The sequence below is a fragment of the Mya arenaria genome, chromosome 5 (genome assembly GCF_026914265.1).
Source record: "Mya arenaria isolate MELC-2E11 chromosome 5, ASM2691426v1".
NCBI lineage: Eukaryota > Metazoa > Mollusca > Bivalvia > Myida > Myidae > Mya > Mya arenaria.
In genome coordinates, this window is record NC_069126.1 from 33,905,553 (window position 1) to 33,921,217 (window position 15,665).

Consider the following 15,665-nt stretch of genomic DNA (forward strand, 5'->3'; position numbering starts at 1 on the left):
TAAAAAACATGATCCCTATCAAATTTTGAGTAGTATTTTTACTGCTTTCAGTGTATGGACATTCTCTCTATATGAATTATTTACTGCTTTCAGTGTATGGACATTCTCTCTATATGAATTATTTACTGCTTTCAGTGTATGGACATTCTCTCTATTTGAATTATTTACTGCTTTCAGTGTATGGACATACTCTATATGAATTATTTACTGCTTTCAGTGTATGGACATACTCTCTATATGAATTATTTACTGCTTTCAGTGTATGGACATTCTCTCTATTTGAATTATTTACTGCTTTCAGTGTATGGACATACTCTCTATATGAATTATTTACTGCTTTCTGTGTATGGACATTCTCTCTATATGAATTATTCACTGCTTTCAGTGTATGGACATACTCTATATGAATTATTTACTGCTTTCAGTGTATTGACATACACTCTATTTGAATTTTTCACTGCTTTCTGTGTATGGACATTCTCTCTAATATGAATATACGAGATAAAATAATGCATTTAATTTTTTTATTGTTATGAAATGCGTGTTCATAAAATAATACAGAGATTATAACAGGAATGAACATTGTAAACATGTTTCTTATAAAGAAGTATATCACAGTGAAATAAATATTTGTTTTAACAGGATAAGTTAAAATATGAAACTCTTTCTGTTATAACATAACATAATATTTATTTTAAAAACCATAAACACTGTCCAGAATATGTATTCATATATATATTTGGTAAAATCAACACTGGCCAGTTGTAATCTGTATAAAAATGGTTAAAACAGATATCATAATACCTTGGTACAGAAATTGTTTCTTATGCCATGCCAAAATGAATCTATGTTTAGCTTCATCTGGCGGTCACGTTGTCAGCCCCTTAATGAATATAAGAAACATTTAACAAATAATAAATTAAGCAAAAGAAATGTAATTTTCTAGAGCTTAATGATTACAATAACAAAAATTTGAGCAAAGATTTGTAACATATAAAGGGAGGTTGAACTCTTCAGATGGATTGACCTGGAAATCGGATACCAGGGGCAGATTTGTAAAGGGAATATTTGGGGTTTACATGGCTATGGGTTGGTGTTGTTTTTCTGCCAAGTAGATGACTAAAACATTTACCCAAATATCCTACCACATTTTTTTAAGATGCACTCTTACTCTAAATAAGATATACTACATTTAAAAAAAATAATTTGATTTACCAAAAAGATTAATTAATATAAAAAATTGCTCTTATGAAGGATACCGTGTTTAATTTGAAAGAAAGGTGCAGAAAACACGGTATTTAACCTATGAGACGACAGTTATCACTGTAAATATTTTAGCACTCACCAGTCATTTAATATCTGTGCAATTTCAGCTATTTAATTACATGGTAACAATCTTGTTATTAGTAATAAATATTTTCCATAAATGTATAATTTAGTAAGTAAAAATTGTTAAAGATTTATCATTCAAAATGTATGTTTGTGATGCATGTGTATATATTGATTTTAAATACGAATGCTACTTCAATAAATACAGTAAGACTAGACAATGGTCAATGTATGTACAGAATGAGTATAGATCATTAATTGGCACTTGGATCCAGCTGTCTTTTTGTTTAAGTTAAACTAGGGGCAATATAAAATTAACATCTTCCCATATGAGTTTATAAGGAGGATGTCCTGAAATAACAAATACTCAGACACATTTATTCTTATATAAATAAGAATAAATAAATATATAGAAAATCAATTATGTGTATTTGCCTAAAATCAATTTCATTTCAACAATTTTTTTTACACATTTCAAAAAGTCCTAAGCAGCATAAAACAATAGAGTACAATTATGTAAAATAATTTTAAATGCTTTTAACAACTTGACAAGTTATCTATTAAATGTTGGTATGATATTTAATAAAAAGCAAACACTAAAAGAACACGAGCAGAGCTTTGCCAGAACAAAATAAAAAATAAATATGAGTACATAATACCTAACAGACGTCACAATGAGACAAAAACTTGTTTATTTTTTTCTAAGAATACATAAGATACAATCAGGTTAGTAAATGCAAATAAGCATAATTATATCTAGCAAAGTAATATTTTTATGCCTTAACTTCACTTCCAGGGTGTCATGGTGGATATACTTTTTCAGAAATTAGGCCATAAAACTTATCCTTTAGTTTCTCAAGGACATTTTTAAAATAAGGAGCAGGGAGCACAGTTTTTTTTATTTAAAAGATTTTTTTTATTTATAAAATCTTAAAGCCATTTATGCACTGACAATACGAGAAACTGACAAATATAAAGCTGTCTGAGACACAATAAAATATATCTATCATAATAATTGCAGAATTCAATAGAAATTTATGTTATTGATCTCCAAAAAAGTTATCTTGATTTTTCCCCCCAAATCATTCCATTTTGGCTAAAAAAGCAATAATAATAATAATCAACACAATCAACTTTTGCAAAGACAGCCCCCCCCCCCATATAATCATAACTTCCATTTTTTCTTGTTGTATGTTTTTTTACCATTTATTTGTTTTTTTGTACAATATTCTCTCTTTTTTACAAGCCATAACTTTTCTTAAGACGATGTAACATACAGTTTTAATCCACTGGTGTGATTTTGTGGGTTTTTTTAGTTAAAAACTGGTGTTAGGGAGAGGGATATTTTGTAGGCCTAATATAGGTGAAATATATTGTCAGAGACATAACTACATGTACAATGTTATGGAATCTATAGATACTACATGTAGTTTACATGACGAACATTGCCAAAGACTAGAAGTTTATGTCAGGACTAATGATAATCTTTTTTTTCAACAGCAAAATCATATTATTAATAATAATAGGAAGACAAGGCTCCATATCATTAAAGGGACTAGACACCAGATGATACAACTGCAAGAAAAAAACGAAATGGTTAAGACTTACATAAAATTAATACCGTTGTGTCCACACATTGAATCTCAATTATTGATGTATCACATCGCTTACAAAACAAGCACCTTACAAAGTTTTTGCATATTTTTGCAAATCGAAAATTTACCTGGTTTGGTACTATGGAAATCTCAGTTAATATAAAAATAGCATCTGTACTATACTAATCACATTACTTTCACACGCTAAATAAAAATTATACGCTCTATAAACTGGGAAACCATTATGCGCTATTTTTAAACAGGTAAACTCAGGTGAGACAGCAACAAAATATAACATTAATCATGTAAAATTATGTTTATTGGCCTCATATTGAAAAATTCTAGCCTTGTTTTGAGGAAATACTGTATTTGCCAATTTTGGAACCATCTGGTGTCTAGTTCCTTTAACAGAAAGGGTAATCATGATTTAACATAAACAAGGTAACAGATACCTATCACAAGGTACCAATCTATAGTCTGTTGAACTCTGTTTTCAACTTTGGTGCTTAAACACATATATATAATAACTTATAAATGCTTCTTTTGGTAAATGGCCACATAACCATGATATTAATTATGATGTGACATAATTTAAGGTTGCAAAAATGAAAAAAAAACATTTTATCTGTTGACACCACATCAATAAACTACAGAAATGTTTGCCCTAAAGCACATAATTATGTTATCAAGTGTTCAATAGACTAAGTGCAGAAGAACAATCAAACATTCATAAGAGACAGATTTGGTTCTCTTTGTTTCAATGAAATTTAACACTAACATAATGACTAGTCCAAATTTGGAAGAATGAGTACGTAAGATTTTATAAAAATGCTATCTGGTTTAAAAGTATGCTCCTAGTCTCTCCGCAGCCAGTTTCACTAAGTATAGGTGTGAGCCATGCATGGCCAGCTTGTGAGAGACAGTCAACCAGGATGCCAGTGACACATTCTCCCCAGCCTGAAAAAAGAAAAACACATTCTGAGGACATGAATGAAATTTATAGAAGTACTAAATATGATGCCAATGCTAAATTATTCCTCTCAGTTGTTCAAGGGGCATTACTCAAATAATACTACCATTCTATTGAACTTACCCTAATACCGTACATGTATTTTAGCACTAACTCCAATAATAATTCTACATTATGGCATATGCCCTTATACTGTATTATGGCACTAACTCCAATAATAAAAATACATTATGGTGCTAAGTGGCGCTTACTATAATACCAGACTATGGCACTTACTCCAATAATAATAATACATTATGACACCTGCCCTTATACTGAATTATGGCACTAACTCCAATAATAATAATACATTATGACACCTGCCCTTATACTGAATTATGGCACTAACTCCAATAATAATAATACATTATGACACCTGCCCTTATACTGAATTATGGCACTAACTCCAATAATAATAATACATTTTAGCACTTACCATAATACTGTATTACGGCACTTTATCCAATAATAATACTCTATTATATCACTTACCAATGATGGCCCTGACTCCAGTAATTAATAATAAATACTAAATTATGGCACTTACCATGATCATGCATTATTTACACTTATCCAAATAATGATATCCTATTGTGATACTTATACTTATTCCGCATTAGGGCACTTAATCAAATACTAATAAAATGTAATGGTACTTTCCTTAACTTACCCTGATAACACATTAAAGCACCTATCCAAATACTAATACCACATTATGGCACTTTACCTATCACCACACTGACACTTACCATAATACTGCAGTTTTGTTCTTACCCTAATAACACATTATGGCACTTACTCTAAGTGAGAAGAATCTGAGGATATCACCCTCATCGTCATGGTAATTGAAAGCCTTTGTTTCCAACCAGGCATTGTCTGTGTTTCTGGGATCATCAGCGTACCCTTCATATATCTGCAAACACAAATCGATAAAAAGAATAACTGAGGTAAGACACGTTTTTTGCATGAGTATTCATTTTCAGCTAAGAAAACAATGCAAATAAACCCTTTCCGAAATGACTGATAGATGAGATTGAAGGCAATATCACTCCTTTGTAAGGGTATTTATTATCATCTAAAAATACTTAATAGAATAATATAAATCTTTTAGAAACTGATGTAAGATATGCAAGGTTCAAGCTATACCTTAACCCCTTTCTTCCACAGCTTGGTCAGTTTTTTCTGGTATGACTTATTAGACTTCAGCGAACCAAGAGCTTCCTGAGTGAACTCCCCTTGTAGATGGTCAGCTGGCCTGCTCTCCTCTGTCGGCATAATAGCCTGTAATGAATGGTGAAAGGTTTTGGTAAATGTAATACAATAAAATACGATTGATACAACTTTCATTGTAAATTACCGTAAAGAATAGTAAAAAAATGTTAAAAGGACGGAGTTGGGGATAGATTTTGTCTGGGGGGTCAGATCTAGAGTTGGAGGATTTTTTTGTGTCTTGCAGTAAAGGTTTGTAGAGCTATCAATAAAAGTGCTTATTTATCAGTCAGCATTATAAATAGGCATGGTTAAGTATCATTTTATTAATTCTAAAATTTATTTATGAGTTGAAGACATAATCAATTGGAAACCAAGAATACTGTAAATCGGATGTATTGCCTATCAGGAGTGCCCATAATTTTTCCAGTAAAGGTCACCATGGCCTTGACCAATGTGCATACATGTACCATGCTTGAAGTCTATTAAAATTTCAATTTATACATAATTTATTGATTGGAAACAAAAGTGTGACAAAAATAAAGCTGCCGCCACCAGGCAAAGTTAGCCTTAGCTAATGAAGTCGCCATGGTTAGCAGGACAGAACAAAAAACACCCTGGTATAAATTTAAACAATTTACACTGTACTATTACTCTTACTAGAATCTCATACAGTAAAAGTGCAATCGCTCGAGGTCGCCGGGGACCGAGCCTAAGCCTCGAGGGAACCGATGTTTCGAACGACCCGATTTTCAACTCTCCAGTATGTTATAAATATATTTCAGTGTAAATTTGAAGTCGTATTTACGAAGACACTGACTATGTGTTGCGTTGTGGAAATTGCTCATATGATCAAAGACTGTCGTGGATCAATATGGTAGTGTTTATGCATATTTTTATTACTCATTCACATTTCTCACAATTAACTTCTCATAATTATCTTCTAAAATGCCCATATCAACTAATATCGGTCATGCATTGACAGTGTTAAACGGTTTGTCAAACCTTATCAATTAATGCCTTTCAACTGTCATTGCAATTTTTATAAATTGTGAAAATTTTAATACCAAGCAATGGTTGTTTATTTTGGCACGCATTCGGGAAAAAGTGTAAAATTATGACCTCGAGGGAGCCATAAGGTTTTGTGCATGATTTGTGTACTTGAGACCGAGTATATTGCTCAACTCCTTGACATAATTAGGTTTTGGTGCAGCGTAGGTACATTTTATATGAACTTGAAGGGAAAAAAAATCGGGACCAAGCTCCGACCTCGAGGGAACGCCAGTTCTCGAATGACCACTTGTTCGAACGACCACAGTTTTACTGTATATTCTTTTGTCTGACAGAAATACTCAAAGACTACTGAAGGACGTACCCCAGGAAGAGCCCACTGCTGGTTGTCGGTACGTAAAACAGCAACAAACTCCAAGGCTGGTTTTCCCTCTAACATGACCTTGTTACCATCAGCATCCACTTTCCATCTAAAAATAGACATTTCTAGTAAAAATGTATTTAGCTTTGATGAAATAAATTCAAACTTACATTCCATGATTAATTCTAATCCATAAAATTTATGTATTTAGGTACAAATAGCATAAAAACTATAAATATTATCCATAAACAATAACTGTGGGAATTGCCAACTGGGTCTACATCTCAAAAGTGGCACTGCTGAGACATGGCCTCTCAAAAAAGACACAAGGGGTCAATATTCAAACAGCATCTTAGTGTAAAAAATACCATTTTCTTAGTGAAAAGTTGTACTTTTCATCATATTTATTCATTTGTTTTTAACCCCATCAAGCAAATATGGGCCTTAAGACATACACTTGATTTTTGGTTTATTGGGTATTTTAATTCAATTATATTTGTGAAAGCAATACTGAAAATGCTGATGAAGATATTTCTAAAATTCTGCAAGAATTATAAGATCACAAGTATGACCAAACATCTGCAAACATTTAGGAATATGGATCCAGTACTATCTTCTAACCAGAAAACAAACTTATATAAAGGTTTATTTAAGTAATTGTCAGCTTTTATCACAATTTAGCTCAAACAAATTAGTGTAAACTAAAATAATAAAGTTATCATATCATCACAAAACATAGCTTACCTTGACACCACAGGGTCCCCAGCAATGTTTGGACCCCATCGCCCAAGCAAGCCCCGACTCTGTAGTCCAGTTCTGCCTTTTGGATTGATAGGAAGCCCATCTACGACTTTGTATGTACCAAGGAAACTCTTCCGATTTACTCCAAACACTTGGTCATAGTCATTAAAGCAACTAATAGTGTCCATTCTGCTCTGAGGTTTCCTGAAACCATAGTTTCTAGTTACAAGTTCAGGCCATGAAAGAAACCAATTGCTTGGGTCTTATTAGTTGTCTACAGTTCATATCATAATAACCAAAATATAACCTAAGCAGTGGCATATGTAAAACAATTAAAACCAAATTAAAAATCATTTTATTTCTAATAAAACTACATAAAGACAAGTTTTTATGACAAGTCTCCTACACAGACATGTCCAATGGCAAAAGTCTACTACACAGACAAGTCAAATGATAAAAGTCTTCTACACAGACAAGTCCAATGGCAATAGTCTACTACACAGACAAGTCCAATGACAAAAGTCTACTACACAGACATGTCCAATGGCAAAAGTCTACAACACAGACAAGTCCAATGGCAAAAGTCTGCTACACAGACAAGTCCAATGGCAAAAGTCTACTACACAGACAAGTCCAATGGCAAATATCTACTACACAGACATGTCCAATGGCAAAAGTCTACTACACAGACATGTTCAATGGCAAAAGTCTGCTCCACAGACAAGTCAAATGGCAAAAGTCTATTACACAGACATGTCCAATGGCAAAAGTCTACTGTACAGACAATTTCCAATGGAAAAAGTCTAGTACACAGACAAGCCCAATGGCAAAAGTCTACTACACAGACAAGTCCAATGGCAAAAACCTACTACAAAGACAAGTCCAATGGCAAATGTCTGCTACATAGACATGTTCAATGGCAAAAGTTTACTGTACAGACAAGTCCAATGGCAAAAGTCTACTACACAGACAAGTCCAATGGCAAAAGTCTACTACACAGACATGTCCAATGGCAAATATCTACTACAAAGACAAGTCCAATGGCAAATGTCTGCTACATAGACATGTTCAATGGCAAAAGTTTACTGTACAGACATATCCAATGGCAAAAGTCTACTACACAGACAAGTCCAATGGCAAAGTCTACTACACAGACAAGTCCAATAGCAAAAACCTACTACAAAGACAAGTCCAATTGCAAATGTCTGCTAAATAGACATATCCAATGGCAAAAGTCTACTACACAGACATGTCCAATGGCAAAGGTCTACACCACAGACATGTCCAATCCCAAAACTCTACTACACAGACAAGTCCAATGGCAAAAGTCTACTACACAGACATGTCCAATGGCAAAAGTCTATTACACAGACATGTCCAATGGCAAAAGTATACTAAACAGACATGTGCAATAGCAAATGTCTGCTACACGGACATGTCCAATGGCAAAAGTCTACTACACAGACATGTCCAATGGCAAAAGTCTACTACACAGACAAGTCAAATGGCAAAAGTCTCCTTCACAGACATGTCCAATAGCAAAAGTCTGCTCCACAGACAAGTCAAATGGCAAAAGTCTACTACACAGATAAGTCCAATGGCAATAGTCTACTACACAGACATGTTCAATGGCAATAGTCTACTTCACAGACAAGTCAAATGGTAAAATTCTACTACACAGACATGTCCAATGGCAAAAGTCTACTACACAGACATGTTGAATAGCAATAGTCTACTACACAGACATGTTGAATGGCAAATATCTACTACACAGACAAGTTCAATGGCAAAAGTATATTACACAGACATGTCCAATGGCAAATGTCTACCACACAGACATGTTGAATGGCAAAAGTCTATTACACAGACATGTCCAATGGCAAAAGTATATTACACAGACAAGTCCAATCGTAAAAGTCTACTACACAGACATGTTCAATGGCAAAAGTCTACTACACAGACATGTTGAATGGCAATAGTCTACTACACAGACATGTTGAATGGCAAATATCTACTACACAGACAAGTCCAATGGCAAATATCTACTACACAGACAAGTCCAATGACAAACAAGTCCAATGGCAAATATCTACTACACAGACAAGTCCAATGGCAAATATCTACTACACAGACATGTTGAGTGGCAAATATCTACTACACAGACTAGTCCAATGGCAAATATCTACTACACAGGCATGTTGAATGGCAAATATCTACTATACAGACATGTTGAATGGCAAATATCTACTACACAGACAAGTCCAATGGCAAATATCTACTACACAGACAAGTCCAATGGCAAATATCTACTACACAGACATGTTGAATGGCAAATATCTACTATACAGACATGTTGAATGGCAAATATCTACTACACAGACAAGTTCAATGGCAAAAGTATATTACACAGACAAGTCCAATGGCAATAGTCTACTACACAGACATGTTGAATGGCAAATATCTACTACACAGACATGTTGAATGGCAAATATCTACTACACAGACAAGTCCAATGGCAAATATCTACTACACAGACATGTTGAATGACAAATATCTACTACACAGACAAGTCCAATGGCAAATATCTACTACACAGACATGTTGAATGGCAAATATCTACTACACAGACAAGTCCAATGGCAAATATCTACTACACAGACATGTTGAATGGCAAATATCTACTATACAGACATGTTGAATGGCAAATATCTACTACACAGACAAGTTCAATGGCAAAAGTATATTACACAGACAAGTCCAATGGCAATAGTCTACTACACAGACATGTTGAATGGTAAATATCTACTACACAGACATGTTGAATGGCAAATATCTACTACACAGACAAGTCCAATGGCAAATATCTACTACACAGACATGTTAAATGACAAATATCTACTACACAGACAAGTCCAATATCAAATATCTACTACACAGACATGTTGAATGGCAAATATCTACTACACAGACAAGTCCAATGGCAAATATCTACTACACAGACATGTTGAATGGCAAATATCTACTACACAGACATGTCCAATGGCAAATATCTACTACACAGACATGTCCAATGGCTAAAGTCTACTCAACTAACATGTCTCATGCCGTAACGGGGAATGTTTACCAAAAATATTTTTGAAAGAAATATGCTTACATGTGCATTATATCTGGATCTGCCCACTGTGGTCGACTGAGCACAACTGGAGCGGTATAGATGTTTGGGCTGTATTCTGGATATGCAGTCTGCAAACATATCAGATAATCTCTGATCTCCAAAGTAATTTGCAAACAGGCAGAATTGTTGAAAAATCGCAGGAAAGCATTACATCACATGTCATTTCATTTTTAAATCAAAGTGAAGACTAATTAGTCAACAAAATCTAAGTTCAAATCATTCAAGGACTTAATGAGTAATATAAATTCAGACTATACACACATGAAAACACACATGAAATTAAATATCTGAAAATTAATTGATCAAATTCACAGTCTTCAAAGAGAGGCAGAAAAAATTCTTCCAGTGCTAATGCAACTGTGATACAAACTGTAAAGCATAATACTTTAAACACATCAATATTGAAACTTTTCTACCTATGACTTCTGGTGTGAGTGCAAAACATGTATGTTTAAAATTCAACAATATTGGATATACTTTTTGGTATCATATATAGTTTTCATCACATTACCCAATTGGTTTCCAAATATCAGAATAAAAAATTAATGCACAAGTCTGAATAATCAATTGCAATAAAATGAGTGGGTTAAAAACCCAATTTATTGGGAAATCATGTTTAAAGGTCTGCCAAGGCAAGGGCAATCTCTAAAACTACTTTAAGATCTTGATAAGAATCATTTTCTATAATTTTGAAAGATAGATGTGTTTGTACCAAATTGTTAATGCTTGATATGCTTTTTAAACAATTATGCACATTAAAATTAAGGTAAATTGATATTTCAGGTACTTGCTTTTCAGGTACTTGCTTTTCTAATGAAGTCATTTTAGTAAAACGAATAAATCTATATCTTTTTTTAACTATTTGATTTCCCTATTATATATTATAATAACCAAAACTTACATCCCAAGACACTTTATCATCTGGTACATGAAAGCGAACAATGTCTGAGCCCAGATAGGGTGACTGTCGAGATCGAAAGTGGACCTTCAGTCGCTGTGCAAACAATTCCTCCAACACAGCACGATCATCCATCATTTTTTTGGTCTGCTCAGCAAGCTCTACAATGAACAATGTTAAACAAATTAAAAAAGTTACACACAGCAGATTACCCCAATTAAGATGATATTACTTAAAGTCACACGCTGTATTCTTGATAAATATTCTTGATTTGACACTACATATCTAAAAATAGTTAATAGAATTGGTAAAGACAGATATCATACTAATGTCATCTGTTTTCTAAATTGATAAAATATTGACGTGTTGAAAAGTCTTTGGAATGTTTCATACATTGACATTCATATTTAGCTTGGAGGACACCAGTTGGTTTAAAAGTGCATGCGAACCAGAATTTCTAGGGTGTCCTTTTTTAACATCAGAGTACAAGGCCGAATGTTGTGGCTATGTAAGGGTTTGTTTATCACTAGTACCATTCTGTCAGTCTAAAAATAGTCTGTCAACATTCTATTTATAACACTCAAGAGGCTATGGAAATGTGTAATTAGTGTTCATTATTCTGTTGTAAATTTTGTTAAACAAAAAACATAAGCAGTTTAAGGTCTACAGTAAATTTATTGTAATGGGATTATCTAAGCTCTGCAATGAATGTTCACGCAGCAGTGAATATTGTTTAACAATTTGTCAAGGTCAGAGACTACTAAATAAATTCTCTATTATTCTACAGACAATTGAACTATTTGCACACAAAATAATTTTTAGTGCATCACCTACCCCAACACTGTTTTAGGGCAAAAGAAGCGTAGGGAAAAAGCAACGTTTCTAATATTAAAAAAAAATCAGTTGAACGTCACCAAAATGTATTCCATAAAGTGACCAAATACATTTTGGGTATACAAAAAATGTAATAAAAATGTAAACAAAAAAAGTAGATACAGCATGTTCACACTGTTCTTGAAATCACAAACCATTGACTGAGATGGTAAAAGCATGCTTTGATTCACTGTCAAGTTGTCTTAGCCTAGTCATCAAGAAAAAGAAATAAGGCATGTAACAATGAGTAGGCACTTGTGAATTGGTATAATTTACTATATAATTATACGGTCTTTAGTTAACATTGTAAAGATACTATATCAGCTCTGCAGTGAATGTTCATTGAGCTAAGCAAGGTCTACAGTGAATATTGTAAACAGATTATATGAGCTCTGCCGTCAATGTTCGCTCAGTTGATAAAAATAATAATAAAAAATAAAGCTAGACATGTGCATATTGTCTCTTGCAACTTCTGTACTAAAGTTAATTTCAATATATTGCACATTATTTGAGTTATGGCCAAGGTTACAGTTTTTGCACTATGACGTAGACAACCACACATAAAAAATAATCTATTTACAAAGTACCTATAACCAAACCTTTTTAAAAAGCCAAGTTGAAATGGTAGGGATCATTATATAAGTACTGATCTTGCCGTGTGTAAGTATTTAAAACTGAAATTCCAGTTTAAAGAATCTTTGAATACATTACTAATGAAATATCACTATATCCAAAATAATATTTCCTTGTAACCAATTTGAAATTGAAGAAGAGTATAACTTGTGTTAACATGCCAATGCTTTATAATTTTGAGACAGAAATACGTAGAATATCGAAAGCCCAACAACAACAACCGTTGTATTATATATAAGTAATATTTTACTATAATTCTATATGGTTTGATTTATAAGTAACATTTTGCTCTTATACTGTACATACACTTCACATATTAAAGTAAAATTAATATGTTTTCTGATTACATAATTTTGTATTGAATGTTAAACTGTTCTGTTATATTCTTAACTTCCAAACAGTCAACAATATCATACAAACACAGGGCATACAAAGCAATGCTGGCACAATATGAAGCAGTTAAATGTAAAAGCTGTGCATTTACATAGAGATAAAATAGCTTTTAAATAAAAAATTAACTGTACCTTTTGAATAATTTCCTGGAAATTGTGTGTGTTATTATAGTAAATAAGTATAGCATTATCTGAATCATTAACAAACATGGCTGTATTTCATTTATTTTTTTCTTATCTTTAATATTCATCAATAAGATCAGCAAAAAGAGAGATACTGTCATTTGCTCATTTTTGTTTTAAAACTCTCATAAAATAAGAAAACAAGGATATAATTTCCGTTTACAACTAAAATCTTGATTGAAACAGAGCTAAGACATCAAAACTGGTTATTCATTTATGCATTATCTTATTTAAGAAATATTACACACCACTGAGGGTCATATGACATTATAAGGACCGGCCAGTCAGCCCACAAAAGTGTATATGGACCATGGCGTAAGCTAAGGTCCATTATACTTTTGGGGGCTGACTGGCCGGTCCTTATACTGCCATATGGCCCGAAGTGGTGTGTAAATATTTCTTATATTATACCATACATTTTATATAACCAAATGTTTTAATGCGCTTTAGATGTGTTTAATTTAACTAAGTTAAAATGTTTACTTGTGACAATTTTTTGCCACTGTGAAAATAGGAAGCCGCACTTACCAGTTTTATGACGTCAGCGGTCCATATTTCATTTTTGGCGAGGTCCGGACTGGCCAAAAATATCATATGGACCGCTAACGTCATAAAACTGGATTTGTATCAAAATACAGTGAAATATGGACCAATCGACTTTATATATACAAAGAAGGGACACATTTATGTGAGGTATAATATATAAAAATATATATCAATTTTATACATGCAAAATATCTAAAAGCCATAGTTGAAACAATGCGACCCCTTATGTAAGAAAAGCCCCTGATGCAACCCTTCAGAGATAGGTCCATAACCAAGTTTGATAAGCCCCTACTAAAGTTTGACACCATAAAACCCTTATATGAGATAAGCCCCTACTCAAGTTTGACACTATAAAACCCTTATCTGAGATAAACCCCTACTCAAGTTTGACACCATAAAACCCTTATACGAGATAAGCCCCTACTCAAGTTTGACACCATAAAACCCTTATCTGAGATAAGCCCCTACTCAAGTTTGACACTATAAAACCCTTATCTGAGATAAGCCCCTACTCAAGTTTGACACTATAATACCCCAAACACTATAACCCTACTCAAGTTTGACACTACAAAACACTTATCTGAGATTAGCCCCTACTCAAGTTTGACACTATAAAACCCTAAACACTATAACCCTACTCAAGTTTGACACTACAAAACACTTATCTGAGATTAGCCCCTACTCAAGTTTGACACTATAAAACCCTAATCTGAGATAAGCTCCTACTCAAGTTTGACACCATAAAACCCTAATCTGAGATAAGCCCCTACTCAAGTTTGACACCTTAAAACCCTAAACACTATAACCCTACTCAAGTTTGACACTATAAAACGCTAATCTGAGATAAGCCCCTACTCAAACTTGACACTATAAAACCCTTATCTGAGATAAGCCCCTACTCAAGTTTGACACTATAAAACCCTTATCTGAGATAAGTCCCTACTCAAGTTAAACACCATAAAACCCTTATCTTAGAATTTAGCCCCCAATCCAGTTTGAAACAATGCAACTCTTATCTGAGATAAGCCCCTACCTTCTTCTCTGATTTTCTGTCTAGACAGGACCTCTGGGGCTGGTTCTGAGGGTCTATTCTCCTTCATTGACTTTTGCAGGGCCGATATTATCCACTCCAAGGATTTCTGGGTACTTTCCAGCTGCAAAGAAACATTCATTAATTCTTAAACATTCAGAAATTATATCATTGTTTTATACTTACTTGTAGTGAGCATGAAGTAGCATCATAAAGCATATTGTATGATATAAACAGTATTATATGTATTATATATTATATGTACTGCAATACTCATTAAATGAAATAGCTTAAGGTGTTCTTGATACAAATCTTTAACCTTTCTTCTCCAACCTTATTGAAAATGATCTTATGTGATCTGACCTGTTTCTCCTTGCTGGTCAGCCTACTCCCCTGTCTAGATTGAATCCTCACTTAAAAACTTAGTAAGCGACAGAGGCATCACCATATCCTATCTCTATAACAACCAACCTGTTTCTCCATGCTGGTCAGCCTGCTCTCCAGTCTAGGTGGAATCTTCACTTCAAAGCTACCGTAGTTCTTGACAGGAGCATCACCATATCTGATCTCTATAACAACTTACCTGTTTCTCCATGCTGGTCAGCCTTCTCTCCAGTCTAGGTGAAATCTTCAATTCAATGCTTTTAGAAGAGAGAAGCTCACCATATCCTATCTCTATA

General features: G+C 33.5%; 1 protein-coding gene across 3 annotated transcripts in view; it reads right to left on the bottom strand.

Moving 5' to 3' along the window:
* Positions 1 to 510: 510 nt before the first annotated feature.
* Positions 511 to 15,665, bottom strand: part of LOC128234145 (transient receptor potential cation channel subfamily M member-like 2) — a 50,022-nt gene continuing 34,867 nt past the window's right edge. For 2 of the 3 annotated variants that reach the window (XM_052948186.1, XM_052948185.1), the window contains 9 exons: positions 14,989 to 15,109; positions 13,359 to 13,373; positions 11,332 to 11,489; positions 10,410 to 10,498; positions 7,259 to 7,459; positions 6,518 to 6,623; positions 5,080 to 5,214; positions 4,733 to 4,846; positions 511 to 3,881 (listed from right to left, as the gene is read on the bottom strand). In XM_052948186.1, coding sequence (XP_052804146.1) covers positions 3,765 to 3,881; positions 4,733 to 4,846; positions 5,080 to 5,214; positions 6,518 to 6,623; positions 7,259 to 7,459; positions 10,410 to 10,498; positions 11,332 to 11,489; positions 13,359 to 13,373; positions 14,989 to 15,109 — 1,056 coding nt within the window. In that variant the 3' untranslated portion in view covers positions 511 to 3,764. The remainder of the gene's footprint in view (positions 3,882 to 4,732; positions 4,847 to 5,079; positions 5,215 to 6,517; positions 6,624 to 7,258; positions 7,460 to 10,409; positions 10,499 to 11,331; positions 11,490 to 13,358; positions 13,374 to 14,988; positions 15,110 to 15,665) is intronic. The other variant, XM_052948184.1, reaches the window with a different exon arrangement.